General features: G+C 33.3%; 1 protein-coding gene across 1 annotated transcript; it reads left to right on the plus strand.

Moving 5' to 3' along the window:
- Nucleotides 1-454: 454 nt before the first annotated feature.
- LOC129001407 (diacylglycerol O-acyltransferase 1-like) lies at nt 455-20,088 on the plus strand. Its single transcript, XM_054428663.1, has 12 exons — nt 455-766; nt 7,055-7,183; nt 8,018-8,112; nt 8,490-8,542; nt 9,311-9,419; nt 10,192-10,341; nt 11,329-11,485; nt 11,965-12,073; nt 13,524-13,568; nt 14,748-14,926; nt 15,650-15,800; nt 17,063-20,088. Exons 1-12 carry the CDS (start codon nt 654-656, stop codon nt 17,237-17,239), a joined length of 1,467 nt encoding a protein of 488 aa, XP_054284638.1. The 5' UTR covers nt 455-653; the 3' UTR covers nt 17,240-20,088.
- Nucleotides 20,089-21,193: the final 1,105 nt, after the last annotated feature.

Raw genomic sequence — 21,193 nt, forward strand, 5'->3', positions numbered from 1 at the left:
TATAACCTACTTAAACTATAAATAAAAACAATCCATCAAACAATCTAAAAACAATATAAAAATAATCAATCTTCTCTGTGGTGATACAATGTAAAAACAATCAATAATAGCGATCTTTAATAACAATCTATAAAAATAATCTATAAAACAATCTACCTTAGTTGTGAGGAGGAAATGCAAATCAAAGAGTGTTCTAAAACCTTTATTTATAGGACAGCACCATGAGTCAATCTGAGTCAATGCTGTACATACTGACACTGTACTATCTATATATTTTCAAGGCTGAAGAATGGATTTAGCCGCGATGAGTATTTGTCATCAATGTTTTTTATACATTCAATGTAGTATGCCTTATATACCAGTGGGATATTTCATAACCTGGTCATTTTGGTTTGGCTAAAAATTCAAATTGTGACACTGGCAGCCTGGTGATAAGTGTCAAAAGACCAAAGGTCTAATGATAAACAGAAGTCAAGCATGTTCAAACCTATTATTATTTTACAAGGGCAAAGTGTTTCATGTTTTCTCCTTTGATTTTGATTAAAAACCCCCCTTTTAAAATTAATTCTGTGGTTCGCCTTTCCGAAGGCATCCCTTCATTACTAAAACGGCTAAACTTCTAGTTTTGAAGTACTTATCTAGGTTAGCTTAAAATGACTTCTAGTGAAACTCCAAATTATGTTAGGAGGAGGGCTAAAAGTGTAACAAGGGCAGAAGAAATCAAAAGTTTTGAAGCTAAAAAAAGGAAGTCTCAACCAGATAAACCGTAAGTACTTTATGATTACTTAACAGCAAGAATAATCGTGAGTTACCTAACCTTGTTACAGGATTAGGCCTGTCTCAATATTTTTAATTTAGCCTAGGCCTACTTAGATTTGTCTGGTCCAACAATTTTTAAGTGTGCTAATTTTAACCTTAACCTCAGGCAAATTGCACATTTTGCAAAAACATTTTCACATTTATTACTTTTGCAATCTTAAGCCTAGGATATCTACCTATTCTCACACATCAGAAAAATTTGTAATGGATTTCAACACTTTCAACTTCTTGAGTTCCCCATATAACTTACGCTCTAAGTTAAAGTTGAGCTCTGTAGACAGTATATATAAACACATAATTTTACAACTTCTAAGATAGGCCTAGGGCCTAACCTTTACTTTTAAAATATAATTTAACTTACAACCACAAAGTGGTCCTAGGCCTAACTTGTTTGTAGCCTAACTTAAATTCATTTTTTACAAATTCTCCAAGATAATCACATTTAAGGTAGGCAAGAGACTGACAAATTCCAAATGAGTTTATTCATAAACCTTTTTTTCATTGCATGGCAAATATAAGTTAGGGTGGAGTGGGGTAAGTGTGACAGCGGGGTAAGTGTCATAGCCGGCCATCTTGTTTTTGGGAATGGTTGAAAAAAATTGGTTTTGTCATAGAAATGATGTTTGACATATAAGGTATCTAGTTAGGCCTACATAGTTTTTTATCAATTTAGTAACTAAGTACTGTATGTTGATTTTATCGGTTTTTATAAGTCCGACATTTTAGGTCAAAATCGAAGTTTGTTCGGAAATTTTGTTCAATTTGTAGTTATTTTAAATTTTGACCAATTTATATCAAACTCAGATTTTTAAAGAGCCTAAAAGCTAAACTTCTAGAAAAAAAATATTTAAAACGTGTACAAATTTATCATCTATACTTATTTAATACGCAAGGAGGATTTATGTGACAATTACTCCTCCGAAACTACTGAACCGATTGTCATGTTTTTGGTGTCATTGGAAAGAGCGTAGCGTGAAGTTGTGCAGGAAACTTTCTTTTTAGGGAAATAATGAGAGAGTGAGGCCCTGGAGCCCTTTAAAGTTTCGTATTTCTCCATAAGATTAACATTGGAAACAAAAATTGTTATGAAACTCCAGCTGTTGTCAGAAATCAAAAGTGAGAAAAAGAGCATAGGTTAGGGTAATCCTAAACAGTCAATAAGTTTGCTAATATAGTATTATAACAGTTTGCTACTAATATTTACTTAGCAATTGCTCGAATTCGAGCAACAGGGACACTAGTTAAATTTAAAACCACATGTCACACTTACCCCGGAAATTTTCAATGGCTGGGGCAAGTGTGACACTGACACCCGGGGCAAGTGTGATCTGATGTAATCTGATGTTAATCTGTGTGATCTGATGCAAGTTTTTACAAATTTCCGCAGATTTGTACGTCTTTATTTCATTTGTAAATATCTCAAAAAGTAAGAATGATAGGGACTTAAATCAAAATGTTCCTGAAAGAGCACTAACTGGGTATTTATCACAATTACCCCATTTACCATTAAAAGAGATACAGGATTTTATAGAGGCCGCTATCACACTTGCCCCGACCCCATGGGGCAAGTGTGACAGTTGGCAGGCATTTTTTGTAAGTAAAAAAATAGTGAAAGCATAAGTTTATCACATTGGTTTTTTTTTACCAATAAATATATTTCCAAAGTTTAAAAGTGTTAAAAATTTCAAGTTTCTAGCTTTAGAAATAACCGAGAAAAAAATTGTAAAGATGAACTTTATGATTATTAGGTCACACTTACCCCACTTCACCCTACTAGTAAATGCCCTAGTTCCCTACCACCTCCCTGCATGCTCACCAGTGAGTCATTATGACCATTCATTGAGATGCTAACTCAGCCAATGTCGTAATCTTTTTAAATGTTGTACTTACCAGGTTGAATAATCCAACATTAGTCTTTTGACAGTAGGCCTAATGTGTAGGCTTACCTCAGTAAGTACATAAATAAGGTTAGGCTACTGACCTGTCGTCTATCAATACTTTAGTTTCCAGTGGATAGGTACTAACTTATCTATATATAATTAATACGCCAACACAAAATTTGTCATTTGAACTCCTCCGCCATTTCTTAACCGATTGTAAACTATAGAAACATAGACAATTCATATAACCCCACCAAGTAGAAGAGGTATAAGTTAAGATGATGTTTTCTTAAAAATTTATTTATCATAATTAGCCTATATAATGAAGAACACCTACAAGATGAAGATGCCTACAAACGATGAACGAGGATGTTAGCCAAAGCGCTACCATTTTCAGTCGGAAACATAGATTAACTTTAAACTTATGTGATAATTGCAGAGGAAACCCCTCTAAGGCTAAATAAAACTGGTACCACGGGTATGATAGGTAGATGTTCTATACTATAGTATAGGTACCGTAGATTATAGTAAACCAAATTTTCTCAAAACGTGTCCTCTCTTATTGCAAATGCAAAGCACGAGTATTTAAATACAATAAGCATTGTATACCAACCCCGTACGAAGTACGGGTACTCAGCTAGTGTTTTGATAAAAGTCAAGTGATTTTAGAAGAATATGATGACATCCAAGAAACTTTTACTAAAACTTACATTGAAGGATTCAAATATTATTCACAGTTATGGGGGACCATTTGAACAACATCAGGCCTTTAAACTCTGCATTTTCTCACGTTAATTTTATTACAACAACTAACCAAAATAATGCCAATTGAAGCAAATCAAATTTTGACCGACAGCTTATGCAGGAAATCAGGCAGGCTTAAATAATGTGAACAAATTTTATTGCTATTAAAAAAATGCTGAAATTTTTAAGCATACTGGTGATACTGGTGAATAATGGTGGTACAGTACCATTCAGGATACATTATCAATGATGAATATTATATTTTACGTTATGGACGAATAATGTATGTTACTAATGCGGCTATGAGTAGGACACTTTGTAGAATAGGCCTACTTAAAAAAAACAAAATCAGCTTTTGAAAAATGATAAAATATTTACAAGAAATGTTGATTATTGAACTGGTATGGAAATTGTGAGTACTTCCATTAGTTAAATAATCTTTGAGTTGACACTTTTAAACTCATCGGAAATTATGACTGTTATTTTTTTTATTAACTCCTGTAATACTTTGCAATTGCTCAAATTCAAGCAACATGTACACTAGTTTGAATGATTTCAATAGGAGCAACAGGGATCTCCATGTGGCTTAATAAATTTGATAATTCAAACAAAATGTTGTGGTTAAAACCTAGCACTTTCTTGAATAACACAAATTTAGTGGCTTGGGCTGGCACTCCAGTGCGCTACCTACTGACTACTGACCAATAGGGCCGTGTTTGTTTAGAATCTATGTGGCTCTCGGTGGCTAGGAACAGTTCTATTTTCTTTCTTGGGTGGCTGGATGTTAGTGGGCTTGGAAATAATTGTTATAACTTTAATTTCTCCTGTGAGCAGAGACATCATGAATTTATCTTTTGTGGTTGCAGAGACTTCTTTGTCGTTTCCCGCAATCGCGGCATACTTGAGTTTTGATCGAGTTACTTTAATCTTTGCAGATGTTTTCAGCAATCACGAGAATAAATACTTTTCTCAAAAATCAATTTCCTTACAGGTTATCGGCGAAATTCATTTTTTAAGAATAAAATCCTTTGAGGACCTCTCATAGGCCGAGGTCCCCCGGCAACTGCCGTCTTTGCCGTTATGGATATATGTCCCTGGACACCACTCTATCTGTTGGTGGTAAAATTAGTGGCGTCAGCTCGAATGACAAGCCATTTAACTTCTTAAATAAAAGTAGCAATTATTTGAGATTTACACATTACACCTTCCATGTTTTTCTCAATCCTGGGAGCCTCAAAGCGACACCACTTTTATTACATCTATATGGACCAGCTGTCGCTCATCTCTGTAAAAAGATCATAGTTGTGTGAGCCAGTCACAGAATGTGCCAGTATCTAAAATTCTACTTTCTACCTTATTTTTTGTTCTGACAAATTTTAAGGGGCATAGCCTAACATTTGCTATAGGCCTAGCTCTCAATAAATTGTTTCATCAATTAGACTTGGTAAAACAGTTTGTGTAGGCTTATTTGACAGAAATTCGTAAGTTAGCTCAACACAATCTGTCGGTGGCTCACACCAACTGCGACGATTTTGATTAAAAACAGGTGTAAACTTTAACACTGGGATAAAAATGTCCAGTTGTATCATTAGTAAAAAAAATGTATTTTACATTATCTTTTGTTGTCTGATGAACTATCGGAATTGATATAATTACTTTTTTATGACTGTAAATAAAATATGTAGGCTAATGAATTGATTTTCTAACTTTACCTACTTATTGTTATAGGAGGCTATTATTTAAATGACAAAGTTTTTATGATTATGGGTGATTTGTTTTTTCCATATACCTATCTCGATTCTCCTTACTTATACAGTTTACCGATTTTGTCTAGACCTACTATATTTTATTGGTGATCAAACAATAAATATCAATAATGGATACTATGTTGATATTTTACAACTAACAATAGGCTATAGAGAATTTAACGAAAATGTCATACACTAATAAATTTAACATAGGCTTCATTAGTTAATTTAATTTAATTGTACTTGATAGATCCATGGGCAAATTACGATTGGTATTAATTTTAAGTAACCAATAGGCCAACTGTACAAGTTCTAGTATTCAGATACCCTTGTAACATTACAATATAACAGTAACACCAAAAATCTATAATCAGTTCTTAAGCTTATTTAAAAATACTGGTTTAAAAAAATGTATACTTGAGTAAGCCACTTTAATAACAAGGCTAACGATTTTCTTTTGTGCACAATTTTAACCCAGTCGGTTTAATAGTTTTTGTTTACGAAACAAAAACACAAGACCGATACACACAGAAACCACCTCCTCTTTATAATATAAGATGAAGCAGTTTCTCAGTGAAGGTTGATGAAGGTAAACTCGTTAGCAAATCTAGGTCAAACCATACTTTCCCTCCCAAGGCCATCTGGTTAGTTTGGATTTCATGTATAAACTAAAGATGGTCGATCAGAGTCTAAACTATTGCTGTATACTGGGTGACAAAAACATGTGTGCCAGCAATGCGTATACTTTACAAGAACGTGTCAAAGATAAATTTTAAATTCATTTTGACAAGTTTTCAAAACATAAGTGAAAAAAAAATCACTTTGAGGAATCTAAAATTTTTTTCTTCTAAATATTATAATCTTGTTGCTCCCTGACAACAATTTTGTAATTTTGTTGTTTGGCTGGTTCCCTTGTTTAAGTAGACAATTAACTTAACTTTTTGAACTCTTGGAGTCTTGTGATATAAGGAGTCACAGGTCAGAGAGAGATAAGAAATTTCCAGCATTGATACCAGTGATAGTTGTTGTCCTCAAGGGATATTGACTATTGTTGTGTGAAGTACTGACTGTTCAAATAATACTTTTGGTAATTTTAAACACTTCATTAATGGAATAATTTCGGTCAACTTCCATCTAAAAATATAATGTTTTCTATGTTTTACTGTCCAGTAGACTAAAATGCAGTTTAATTCCAGCCATTTAAAGTGTTATTGTGTCTTTTGTTAAAAAAAATCCTGACTCAATAGTTTGAATTCTAAACACAAATAACGTAAGCCGGCAAAGAGTACCTACTTAGCTTTACTGCACTATGAGAGAAATGTGTATTTTCAACAGATTAAAAACCTGTAATCGATAAAACTGTGGAAGCGAGTGATCATTTACCCGTAACTTTTTCCATTTCCTTGACTCACTTTTAAGATGTTTGATATCACAATTAAGTTTGATATCTTACCAAAAACTCAAATTATTATTTAAATACATTCATTAGATAAATCAGTTAACAAATTTTACCACCCAAATAACATATTAAACCAAAATGGACTCAGAGCCTACGAGACTCCCTAAATTTTTGGATTTGCCGGGGATTGAACCATTCAGCCCTAGGGACACAGACCACTGGGCTAGCAACACACGTGAAACAAATCTCAAATTATGTCTATGTTTGTATGTTAGATAAAAAAAGTGCCTCTCGTTATTATTATTTAAGTTACTGCATTTTTATATATCAACCGAACAGATCATTAAAACCTCTGACATTTTCTTGTATTTCTGAATTATTTTGTGCAATCAAATTAAAATAGTAGGCTATATGACAAACAATAAATGCACTTTATATTGAATAACGTATGATGAATGTTGCAGATGTCACAAGCCGAGAGATTCGCTGTTCACCTGGTCGTCGGGGTTCAGCAACTTCACAGGGTTCGTCAACTGGGGATTCCTCCTGCTGTTTATGGGAGGAGTCCGCCTGCTGTTGGAGAATCTAATCAAGTAATTGCTTTTCAATTGTCCTTTAAGTGTATCCGATGGAACACATCTAAGAGTGTGATGTGTTTGACAACTAACATCATTTTGGATCACTTCAAGGAGAAACAAATTTAACTCAACCTAAAACATTAGGCTAAGCTCATTTCAGTTTGCTGTTATCCGTTTTATATTTTTAAGTGTGCCAATTTTTTACATCTTGCGGAAATTTGATTGTAGTGTCATATTGATCGGCAAAAAATTTGTCTGCTTAGTGGCGCTGTCTAACATAAGAGTACTATTTTCTTGAAAAATTTAATTAGTTCTATCCATATTCTTGACTATCCAAATTGCTGCAGTCCAAAATTATCCATATAGTTGGAGCTCAACTGTACTAGAATAAATCCATTGTGCGGATTTTAAGTGAAATATCTATTCTATACATCCATAATATATGTTTTTGTATACATTAAAATAGGTAATATAAATTGTCAAGTACAGTATATATGTCATAATAAATTTTTTAGTGAAATGAAGATTTTTTTGTCATTTTAAATCTATTTGACTATTTTTGGTGCAGTTTGAAAAACTCGTTTTGATGTAGCCTACCTCAAACTGTTTTGTTACATGGCGAAGCAAATAAGGCGTATTTTAATCAAATGCAGATGGGTCCTCTTCTAAACTAACTATCAAAAAGAAATTTACTTCACTCAGGATTGAACCAGCACCCTTTAGATTGTAAGGCAAGCACTGTAACCACTCAGCTACCCTGCAATTTTCAGATGTGATATATTAGTAACTGTTGGAGTAGGTAATTTACACGTCTGTCGTACAAAAATGTTTAAATATACTTGGGTTCAGGTATGGCATCAGAGTTGACCCTGAGCAATGGTTCATCGTGCTTACTGGCCGTCAGGAGGGCGGCCCCGAACACCCTTCCATCATCCTTATCATTTGTAAGTAATAATTCTCCCAGCATTTTGTTGAATTAGTTACACCAATTTAAGTTTTAAATAATTTGTCAATCTGGTGTGTTTGTCAAACTGATTTATGCTTGAATAATTTCACAATCTGGTATCGATACTATTTTATTATTAAATAAACTTCTACTGTGTAAAATGTTTGTGTTTTTACCTATTACGGATTTATTCCACAAACAAATATCTGCACCATTTTATCTCCCTTAAGGGGCATGTTAATAGATTCATGACAAATTTCCACTGTGTCAAATTTCCATACATTTTATTTTATAGTAATAGATTTTAACTACCATTAAAGTTTTACAGCTAATTTCTTACTCTTGTAGGCATAAAACACATATCTTTATTTTCAGATTCCGTTGTGCCTGTTATTCTGTGCCTTTTAATTGAAAAGGGTTTGGCATCGGTAAGTAAACTAGCCTAATAACAAAACTAGTTAAACTAGAATTTAGTTGATGAACATTTGAACTACTGATGAAGGTAATGAAACCTATTTTGTCATGAAAGAAGTGCAGAGGCTACAAAATGGATTGTTATTCAAATACCAATCCAAGAGGAAACCCGAGAAATACATGGTTTGGAAGCAAACCCTTCTTTAGTTAATTTTCATACCTAACTCTTGAGATTCTCTTATTATCAATAATTATCATTACTAATCACAGTATGTACTACAAAGTATTTTCAAGGGAGAATCTTCAATACGACTATTGCTTAGACCTTTCCTTATATGAATATATTTCTTTATTGCTTTTCTGTATTCATACAGTATTATACTACTTGTTATTTACCTGTTTTACCACCAAACAGAATTTTAATGTAAACTATATGTATGCTTATGCTACAACTTGTATTTAGCAATAAGTAGAAGCATAGACAAGAAGAATTCAATATAGACCGTCAGCTGTGCTGTGGTTACCATAGGTTCTGGAGCACATCGCTTGGAATGCCTTGTAGTTACGGCGTACACGCTACATAACTACACGGCTTTCCCAGCGGTGTGCTCCAGAACCTATGGTAACCGCAGCACGGGTGACAATCTTATTTAATTCTTTTTGTCTATGGTAGAAGCAAATGCATGTTTTGCTTTTAGACCTCTCAATTCTGGAGAAAATGTGGTTTAGACTTTGTTTGCTCTTATCAATGTGTTTGTTTACATTTTTTATTTGATGCGCAGGAGGTGATTGCCGCAACCCCAGGTCTCATCGCTCATGTCATCAACCTAGCTGCTCTGGTACTCCTGCCTATGGTGGTCATCCATGTCAATGCTGGAGGCTTCAGTTTAGGTCAGTTCTGTGTTTAGAAGTACATTTGCATCCACAGTTTTACTGTGTTTGTAATGTATAGTAAATCTGACTACAATATCAGAACCTTTAATGTTTTTTTTTGTTTTTTTTTTCATTAAAGCAATTTTCTGTGTTTGTAGGTCTAATTATCTAAGTAAATGGTTTTGTTATGCTCCACAAGAAATAATAAATATTTTAAATTTTTTTAGATTAGTAAGTAGTGTTTGGAGTGATATTTACTGTATAGTGTATATATGTATCTTTTAAGATTTTAGCATCTCAAATACGGTATCAGTGGAAGATGGAAAGGTTTGAGCCCTGGTGCGCCCACACAAGTTTGAGAGCTTTTGACTGCGTTCCCTTAAAATAATTCAAAATACTATTGGACTAGGTACAAAAAAATTATTTTGGTTTGGTAAAAAGCTAAAAATTTATAAAACTGTATACTGTAAAGAAAGTTAGTAAACCCTACACAAGTTTCTACTGGAAAAATAAAATGTTAAAGAGTTCCTGACAGCTTTAATGATACTAGACAAAACCTTCAAACCCCCTTTCCTGTAAATGGTCAAACAGCTGTTGTGAGGTTAGGTACCTGCAAGGTAGACTTTAACATTGCCACCCTCCTTTCGGATAGTCTGCGACAGGTTTAATCAGTGAAAATGTTTATTCACCTGCTTATGCCATTGGATAGCCACTACAGCAATCAAGGATTACTTTATGCGGGTGTTCAAACTGATTTACATATAGTATGTAATTCACCGTCAATTTCTAGTGGGGGCGACAACAGTGTGTTCTCTATACTCCATCTTGTTCCTGAAGCTGTGGTCGTACGTACAAGTCAACCTGTGGTGTCGTCACACACTTCACTCCTCCGGCAAGTCTCAGCTGAGGAGGCAGAGTCTCTCCGCCAGGAGTAACCTTAGTGAGTACCTAAGAATTTTGTAAATTGCTGTAAAAGGGGCGTTTGGTCGCAGAACTAATAGACTTGTCTACTCATTGTTTTCTGGTTTTGATTTAAAGGTGTACAATCTGATCTTAGTTTGCCACTTAGGACTGTTGCACAAGTATGAGTCATTGCTGTCTCAAGTCAAATAACATCCGGTTACACATGGGATAAGATAACACCATTCACACCCAGACCCTGCTTTAAGGAAAGGTGAAAGGTGCAGTTAGCACACCTTGTGGGTGATAAATACAAAAAGATTAAAAGTTTATCAATTTTACTACAATTACTGTACAATAATTTAAAAATATGAATGGGAGAGTATAAATTACATTGATATTTTTGTTGGTTATTATTGTTGGGATACTAGTTTTTTGGTAGTAAGGGGCCCCACTTTGAATGTTTGAACTGGGCCCCGCACCACCCAAGGCTAGCTCAGTTCACACCCATATTATACACCTCAGTTGTACAGTAATAGATAAATTACTGGTTATTGTCACTTTTATAGTAGCATGGTAATAAAACAGTTGACAAATCATATAACGTATTGTCAGAAAGATGTATTTGCATTGCAACATTAGGAAACTAAAATAGTATGGTAAGTAAATTCTCAAAATTATGAAGATTTTAATAAGCCTACCCCTGCCGCAGAAAATCTGCAGAATAAGCAAATTTCTATTTGCCTGATTTGATTTTCACTTAAATCTATTTAAATAAAATAAGTTTTAATGAGTTTCAAAATAGTTTAGAGAGAAATTTGGAAATTTTATGTTTTGAGGGCACAAAATGGGAAAACCTAATTTGATGCCATAAAACCTCGTTTCCATGGATCATGCTGCAACGATCATGCTGGTTTGCGAACTTGTTCAAATAAACATAGGTTTACACATATTCATGATCAATGTTCAATGTATGTATTAGTAATCAAAGTTTTATCTTATAACAGATGTTCTTTGTTCTTGACAGATGCATATAATCACAACAATGACGAAGAAGACTTGGGAAGCATAAGTTTAGTCGAGTACCCAAATAATCTCAACTTGAAGGATCTTTTCTACTTCATTGCAGCACCCACGTTGTGCTATGAACTGAATTTCCCCAGAACAGACAGGATTAGAAAAAGGTAGGCCTATATAAATTATAAAAATATTTCAAAACACAAGTTTCTGTATGCAATTAAAACAAAAAAAAGCTAAATGAGTAAAATTCTAACTCTTTCATTTTTATGTAGAAGATTACGAACGCATTAACCTTAAACAATAATAAGTAACATTTTCCGTTTTAAACGATTACTAACATTGCATGGAAAGAATCACAGAATATCACACACATTTTAAATGTATATAGCCTACACAATGCTATGAGTTAACTCATTGTTACTAGCTAAATTTACTAGACTTTTATATTCAATTTTGAAAGTGTTTGCAAACCTCTGTATAATTTAATACCAATATTTTTAGCTCCTGGACTATCCCCAACATAACTCATTGTTCTCTGTGTTTATTTGTGTAATAGCACTACGGTAGTGTTTATTGGGGTTAGCTAGTAAGTCATTTGTTAGTTTAAAATCCAAGACAGTTTCTGATGTGATATGATGTGCAGATTTCTGCTCAAGAGACTGTTTGAAGTGGTGATGTTGTGCCAAGTGATGCTGTCGCTGTTCCAGCAATGGATCGTACCTTCTGTTAAACACTCTCTCATTCCGTTTTCTGTAAGTTGATCCCTTAGTTGAATGGGTTTGTTAAATTAAATACCCAAACTATTTACTTTTTATTTCAGAGCATGGTTTTTATTCGTTTAGTTTACTCTCATTGTATGGTAAACATTATTACACATTATAACAAATTGTTACTTTTAAACTACACTTCATAGTTACCGGTACATGATTAGCATTTTATGTTTTGACGCTTTTATACAAATAGGGTGTTTTTAACAGAATGCCAGGATTTTAAATGGTCGTTGCTCAGGGACAATCCAAGGGTAATGAAATTATTTAAACGTCAAATTAAAGGGAAAAAAACAAAGTTTTTTGTTTTTTTTTCTCACTCTTTGAGACAGTTTGGAATAATTTGATAAAATTCAGATTTTCATCAATCTTGTATGAGCGTAAAACTGGCAAAGTCAATACGCTTTGGGCGATCGGCGGGTTTATCTGATGTCTTAACTGAATCTTTTAGGCACAAAGACTCTTTCTTTTACAGATGACATCATTAAGTGACCAATTTAGGTTTGTTCAACTGAAGACTTTGTTGGGCAATCAATTTTTTCGGGCTTCTGATACAGAATTGTCGGATTTCTTCGACTATGTCATCGCTTGTTTCTAGCCGGCGAGTTGAATATCTTTTCAAAAGACTACGGTGCCACAAAACTCATTTAACCAGCTTCAAGTTTCTCTATCATCAAGTAGATTTAAATTTAGTTTAATTTAGCAATGGATATAAACTTTGCGAACCACAGATTACAATCTGTGCCTTCTGTTGCGCCGTAAACGTCGTACTCGCGAGTCGCGACTGGCATCAAGCATAAGAGTCACAATAGCAACCTACCACCACGCACCTGTTTTGCACATGCCAAGGTCAAAATTTCTTCCCTTGCTACACAGGAAACAAAACTTGGTTATTTTAGCTTCAATTTTATGTAGGCCTATAAAACGTTTAATTACCTTGACTAGTACAATGCTAGTACCCAAGCAATTATCATTTAAAATCCCGGCATTCTTTTAAAAACACCCTGTATATAAAAACTAGCTGTTACCCGCGGGCCGTTTGACTTCATAAGCATTAATAAAACTATTGATTGCAATACCGGTTTGGGTGGCATTTCGAGTGGCTTTTCATGGTTACTTCAAAGAACATCATTGGACTTAAAAAGCTGTCAGGGCAGAGTCCTAGGAGAGTATTATAAAAGATCACTATCACCATTAACCTGTGGTTATATTGGTCAGTCATTCAGTGAGGGCTTTGCATTTTATAGGTATAGAGAAGATTTATAATAATGGCAATAAATTTACATGAGTGACGCTTGTCATCAGTACCAATTGGATGAACTGGTTCTTATGTTATTGCTATGTAGTCTGAGATATTTCACACAAGGTTTTTATTTAGTTATGCAATAATGTAAAATAATATCTTCAAGTTAACAATAAATTTATTTGTCCACAGAATATGGATGTTGCCAAGGCCACCGAAAGACTTCTGAAACTTGCGGTAAGACTATAGTGTGTGTCTTCTAAGCTAGAGCCATTTTTTACGATTTAAAAGGGAATGGTACAAACCTTAAAAAAAGTTAACAAATGCATATAATAAACGATTAATTTTATAAAACTGTATCCGAGGTATGGACAGTTTTTCTAATTAGAATTTTACTCTAAAAATCGGATGGATCTAAACTCTAAAGTTCTTGTACCAATACAAGGACAGTAAATCTTTGCCCAAGAGACATATCTTGGTTCTAGATTATAGATAAACTTTCAGTTTAAGAGTCCTTGTAGGCTAGCGGGCAGCCATCTTGGATAATTTCAAACAGCCGCTGAAGGGTTATTTATTGACCAAAAAATTTTTTTCAAACACCAAAGTAATCATAATTTAAATATCTAGTATACTATTAGATTAGAAATGTTCTTTGTAGTTTTGAATTGTTCTCCAAGGGAGTCCATGGAAGCTAGCGGCCATCTTGGATTTGCCCACCATAAGAGCAATGTTAATTTCAAACAGCCGCTGAAGAGTTATTTATCATCTAAAAATATTTTTTCAAACACCAGAGTGATTGTAATTTAAATATCTAGTATACTGTGGGATTAGAAATTTTCTTTGTAGTTTTAATTGTTTAACGAGTTAGAACATCTAGGCTCCAAGGACTTCTAATGTGGGTTTCAAATACCTAAAGCTGAAAGCTATGTGAATGGTGAATGGTGGGATTTAAACCTAAATCACCTGAACAAAAGGTCTGTGCTTTAGACCAGTCACTCCTAATGTGAATTGAATATCACACAACTGCAAGGTTAATTTTTGATATTGCTTTTTAAGTTTTTTTTTTTTTAGCTGGCACTAATATAATTTTGTTTTACAATAATGCAAAAAATTATCAAACAAAACTTAAGGTACTCCTATAACTTTTTCAAATCCGCCAATGTAACATCTAGAGGAGCGAGCTGGTCTAGTGGTGGTAGAGGGTCGTGGGGCTTCGGTGCCCGAGGTCCCGGGTTCAAATCCCGCCAATCACCAATGGATTTTATCCATCTGATAATGCCCCAACCCTATAGGACTAACCTAAAAAGGAAAAAAAAAAAAAAAAAAAAAAAAAAAAAACAGTTCCGGGCTAGAGCTAGCGTCCTAGGATGTAAAGGTGGGACATGAAAAAATTTAACATCTAAAAATTGTTTGCAGATACCCAACCATCTCCTGTGGCTAATATTCTTCTACCTAATGTTCCACTCATTTCTAAACCTGGTAGGCGAGGTTTTACATTTTGCCGACCGCAACTTCTACAGTGACTGGTGGAACGCTAATAACATCGATGTGTTCTGGAGAAGCTGGAACACTCCAGTTCATCTTTGGGCCGTCAGGTTTGTTATTTGGTTCAAGAAGTATGTTGTTGATTTAATAACTTGTCATTTTATCTTGAGTCTTTGTTTTAGGTTGTAAATGGCAGAAACGATAACACTAAGATAATTTTAATTTACAGCAAATTAGTGTATAGGCAATTTCAAGAGGTTGTTTTTTTCATCTACTTAAATTGTGCCATTAAGGAAAAGCAAGTCCATGTATTTGTGACAAAGTGGGCTTCCTTAATATGATTATAGCACACAAAGTAGCTAATTGATTCATTCACTTACTTTTGCTGCACTCATTTTCTTTTGCTGCACTTATTATTTTGCCACACTCCAGTATTCCAACCAAACAACACACAACAGTGTACTTTAATGGGGCATGTAATATGTGTACGGTTGAAAATAAGTTGGCAACACTTAAAAATACTACAACTATGTTCAGTTGGTGCAGTTTTTCCCATTTCGTTCAAGCTTGGATTCAAACCTAACCTAAAAATGTGTTATATAGTGTTTGAAAGATTAATTATTTATATGATTTATAGTAACTGTAGGAAAAATATAATGTGTAACACGAGCACAAAGATATACCTCAAGAAACTTTCCACACTTGCCTGCGGCACGTGCGTAAACATTTCCCTCATGTGCAGCACACTAGTTACACAAATTTGATCAATTTGCTTATTTTTATTGCTATGAATTCAGTAATTCACCACATGTTATTATATGTTACATTTGCAGACATTTGTATCTTCCTATGGTCGGCCTGGGATACAGCAAGAACATTGCCAGCATCATGGTGTTTTTTACAAGTGCTTTCTTCCATGAATACTTGGTCAGCGTACCTTTGAGGACTTTCAAAATCTGGGCCTTTCTAGGAATGATGGCACAGGTAGGATGTAATAGAGTTTAGTAGTCTACAATTAATTCTGAGTTAGAACACATTTTAAAGATGGGATGTAGGTACCAAATAATGACTGAAATGTTTAGATTTAGTTTTAGCTTGGGCAGTAAAAAAACTATTGAATACAGTACAATTCCTTGATCTAACTACTAAATTAGATTTTATAAATAAAACTATATTTGTAATTTACATTGAGACTGTGGCAGTTAAAGTATTTATGTTATCTATGTTGATTTGAAATGAAAACACAAATAAATTAAATTTTGATTCTGTGTGAATACAAATAGTAATCATACCCTAAAAAGTAAAATCAAAATCGTAGTATGAGTTTTGTCAAGAAATGAGAATCTCCTTTAAAATTAAACTCATTGAAATTAATTTAAACAAAAGAACATGGAGTGGTATCAGGAAATCTTGGTTTTACATGATCAATGGTTTTGAACCTGTTCATTATACAGTTTAATACTACTATTGGAGCTTCTTGATCACTCTATATAAAAGTTACGGTGGTAACTTAGTTAGTTATATAGGTAAAGTATTGCTTTTTGTCAACATTTTTGAGTTTGAGGGGTGGATATCCAATTTCCATCCTCCTAACCCAAAAGCGTGGTCCGATTTTTATGAAATATTGTATGTGGATACTAACCTAAGGTATCTCCATGGTAACTCCAAGAGCTTTTTTAGTTTAGATTTTTTCCACAATAAACATCAAATGAAAGGAAAATTTAATTTTTACAAAAACGGCCGGGAAAGTTTTGATTAAAATATAGTAGGCTATGTTAATCCTTTTAACTCTTAACAAAACGGTACAACTCCCATTGCAGTAAAAATTACGCCCCGAAAGCTATTGTAAATATTGTGATTTTCCCTATGAATAATATCATAGTTACTCACACCGCTTACCCATGATAAAGGTTGTTGTCAAGCTTATGGGAGAAAGTATGTGTCAGATTGCTTTTTACGTATATTTAATACTAAGACGAGACCAATCGTTCCATAGAGGTGGGAAGTGGCTAGAAACGTAGTGGATGAAGTCAAAATCACAATGTTGGTCTTCTGAGACCCTAGCTAACCCCCTACCCTAGCTAACTTAGCTGCAACTATAGCTTGACTTATGAACACCCTTTATATTTATATTTTACAAAAGTGATTCAGAGACTATAAATGGTACAACTAGTTCGCTTTACACTTTGACTTCCTGTACATCTGCAAGTTGAGCTTTGAGTTTACATTTAGATCTGCAATTTCAGATTCCACTGTCCATTATATGTCGCAAGATAGAAGTGAAGTATGGAGCCAGGTGGGGAAATATCATCGTATGGTCGTCTCTCATCGTAGGACAGCCGCTCTGCATCATGATGTACTACCACGACTATGTCATTACCCACTTCGGCAAAGCTCTCTTGGAGTCTTACGCAAAACTGTAATGTGAAACGGCTCACTTGTGTCAGCAATAAAACGGAAACCGTCTAACAGACCTGCGTTGGAAATAAGTTGTCAACACTCAAAGGTTTGAAAATGTCACGAAGGTAAGCGATAAGGGAAGAAGTGTTGGCATATTTTTTTTTTGTCTGTTGGCCGGTTTATCTTAGTTGCGATTAGATACACTATTTAGTTACCTGATTTAGTGCAATTTATGCAACGGTGTAGTTTTAATATATTAAAGTTTTGTAACGGTTTTGAAATTCCAGCCGCATCATTGGCTATCAACTCAAGACTGAAGACACATTCCAATATATATAAATATGTTTATGTATCCACAGAACGTAGTTTAGTGAGTTTTCAGCAATAAGTACGTTTTACGTGATGAAATCTTGCCATTGCTGGAAATTCAGGCTTTAAAATCTGTGATTTTCTCTTAGGATTCATGATCAAAAGTAGACATTCCTTTTGTGTACATTTTCCTCAACTCTTACATTCTATCACTTTTGTATGACATTTTTCATTTTAGAGTTTTTTTAGGTGTTAGTTTTAGATAAGGAAAGCAATTATGGAAACTGTAACTTATCATTCCAATAATGTACAAAGTTGTTGATGATTTATACTTTTATATATTTTGCACCTTTACATATTTTAGTGTACCTCATATATTGGTGTTTTTACCACATTTCTTATTTTAAATGTTAAGTGCCAAAGACCTAATGGATGTATATCAAAACGTCACTAGATCAAAAATCTCATATTTTTGTCATTTTGTAGATTGTTAATATTTTATAAAAGATATTTATATTCTTGTTAAAACATATTGTATGGTCACATATTTATATTTATTGTTAATATATTCAGACTGTAAATCAAAATAGTTGTGCTATGAATTTATTTTTTACCTAGTTGGGCAATCTCTTGCTTGGATTAGAAGAACTATATATTACCTGATCAAGCTATTTTTAAAACATATAAATTGGCTTTGATGTTTCGATCTTCAGTCGATTAATATAATAGCTTAATAAAGTTACACTACCGAGGGACCGAGCCGTGGCTCGGTTTAGTTTATTTGGATTGTAAAAGGAGTATAAAGGAAACTCACGTTTTATTTACAACTAATTTTGGCTTTTATTATTTAAGTTTCAGCGGAATTCATATTATTAAGATGGACATTTTAACCTGGCAATCCACAACACATTAATTTATTTTACAATCGGCGGTAAAAATCAATCGTTCATACTAGCCTCTACTTGCATAAACATTGTTTTAAAGTTTGTTTAAATTAAAACAGCTGACTGAAAATTGTTATTTACATTCGAATTTACGGTACATAAAATAAATGCAATATTTTAAAATATTTATTTCACTGTTAAACTAAAGTTTCCTAACAAAATTGCCTTAGTACTTGGGGTATTACGTTTTGGGAGGAAAGAGTCAAGTAAAATAATCAGTATTTGATTGGAACTATTTCCCCTATATATTGAGTAATCTTCAGTGTAATCTTTGCTCAATAGTTACAACTAATGTTTTCCCTTTGTACTGTATTTTGTTATTAGCTAGTATACTGTGGATAGCTTGTTATAAACAGATGTGACAAGTCTTATGTTTACTTTTTCCTTGTTATTTTGTTCAATCGACATAGTTACTTGGCAACCCTCAAGGCCAATGTTATATTTTTAAATTTTCAAATGAGTTGTGTAGCGAAATACAAATTTCCCCCAGGTAGTGGCTGTCACCAATAACGTTTTAGGGCCATAAGTCCCTGCTTCCAAAAATTGAGTTAAAATTCTTCTGCTGGATTTTGAGATATTACAGATAGAAAGACAGACAGACGAATATACATACCAATAAGCGTCTTCAATTATGTTCAATATTTGATCAAATAAATTCAATATTTTGTGGAGTGCTTTAATATTTATGAGATAATTATTTAAATCTATGAAAATTCAGTTTGATTGCTGTATAATTGCTCATTCAGTGTGTTCCAACCCAAATACGTATTTATTTATATTTATTAGTATAAGTTATAGATAACCTGAAAACTAATTTTTTAAATTTTTGGATTCAATTTGGTAAAAATGTGCATATCATACATTATTCTAAATATTAATTTATTTTTTTATCGTAAATATTATTATTGTCGGGACCACGTAAGTTTGCAGTTGGTGGCAGCCAATCACGAGACGAGGCTAGTGCAACATTGCCACATCGCCCAATGACAACACTAATTAATATATACAAAGCAATATTTTCAAATCAGCTGGTATTATTAGATTTGGCAACACCGCTCCGTTCTCATTGGTTCATTCAAAACCATATGGTAAATAGGCTCCTCCCTCAACTGCAAACTTATGTGGTCCCGACTCTACTGATTTACCAAATACTGAATTAATATAAAGGAAAATGATAATGGAAAAAATAAAATTATTCTAACTATTAATTTATTTTTTTATCGTACTTTTGACAAAAAAACTGAAACCTTGATGTTTTAGTGCAAGATGCTTTCATTCAGTTAAAAAACACTACAAGAAATAATAACTCAACTGTTGGGTCAAGTAAATTATATTTTGTAAATGAGAATCAAAATAGTGATATTATTTATGAAAGTAACATAGGCCAAAAACATTATTTTTTAGATTATTTCTAGAATGAAGCAATCAATCAATCCCAATAATTTCATGCCATAGTAGTAAAATGTGGCATTGAAATCCTTAACTACCTATCATTGATTAGAAATAGGTATGATTTTTGTTGTAGGTTTGATCTAAGTGCTAACTATAAGTCTGATATTTTGTACATGGATGAGGTTATACATTAAATAGTGTGTGTTTATACTTGAATAAACATAACATTGTTGATTTACAAAATATGTATTTCATTCTGCCTTTTCCCAGAATTTTATCTCTTTTCAGAACTTGGAAGATAGGAAGGTATAGAGGGTTTTACATAATATAAAAGGATCATCTTTCAATCCCATTTAAATTTCCAATAATGACACATATCCACGCACAAGCTTTGCATTTTGTGAGTAGACTTCTCATCCTATTTTATATTTTGTAATTTGTTTTGATTTGTATTTTATTACCTTTGCCACTTATTTATGTGCTAATTTACACTGCGTTATGTTTGTTATTTTATTTTAGGGTGAATATCACCAAAAACATTTTTATCTTTGGATGTATTACCAGAATATAGATACATCCAAGAATATAAGAGTAATTGTTAACAAAGACATTGTCCTATATAGACGTAACCATTGAACAGTTTTAAAGAAATACTTCATTTTGTTTGAGTTAAGCCTCCGAATCACTGATCAATACATGTACTGGTGAAATCAGGTAATTTCACCAGTACACGTAAAGAAATATTTAAAATATCAACTAATTCAAGTGTTGCCAGGTAAAAACTACCCATGTTTATTTGTTACCAAGGTATCCAATACATTAAGCTGATCCATGAAAATTATGAATCCATAAGAGAGTATCTTAAGCTCTGCTCCTGCTTCGACAGAAAGTACACAACAATCGTACTTTTTCACTGTGATATACAACAGTTTCTGAATATAATAAACTCTTCAAATTAAAAGTTAAGAAGATATATGTATGGCATTCAAAAATGTTTCTTAATTTCCTAAAAGTACCACTAAGTTTATAGTAACAGTTTGGGGAGATGATATTTTATTTTACAACAAGTTAGTGAAACTCTGAAGAGAAGCATTTGACAGAATGCCAGATGAAAAATCACCAAATTGTTTGATCTATTACTGTATCAACTAGTCTGTGAAAGCACGGATATTATTTTTGCAATTTTATTTATAATCTGTTCAGCTTATAAGCCAATTCGTTGTAAATGTTTCCTGAATCGCCCATGACCAGTTATCAGTTCAACAGTTAATTTAATTCTTTGTCTGTCTAGTCTCAAGAGGTCAGAGGCAACCTTTTTGGAAGGCCTAAACA

Source organism: Macrosteles quadrilineatus, unplaced genomic scaffold, assembly GCF_028750875.1.
Source record: "Macrosteles quadrilineatus isolate MER2022 unplaced genomic scaffold, UCM_ALF_1.0 Scaffold_8__2_contigs__length_117827958, whole genome shotgun sequence".
Classification (NCBI taxonomy): Eukaryota; Metazoa; Arthropoda; class Insecta; order Hemiptera; family Cicadellidae; genus Macrosteles; species Macrosteles quadrilineatus.

Excerpts from the sequence above, each read along its gene's own strand:
- LOC129001407 (XM_054428663.1), top strand. The coding sequence starts at position 654 with ATGACTTCTAGTGAAACTCCAAATTATGTTAGGAGGAGGGCTAAAAGT. Across the intron at positions 767-7,054 it reads AAGTCTCAACCAGATAAACC|ATGTCACAAGCCGAGAGATT; the intron begins GTAAGTACTTTA and ends TGAATGTTGCAG. Across the intron at positions 10,342-11,328 it reads CTCCGCCAGGAGTAACCTTA|ATGCATATAATCACAACAAT; the intron begins GTGAGTACCTAA and ends TGTTCTTGACAG.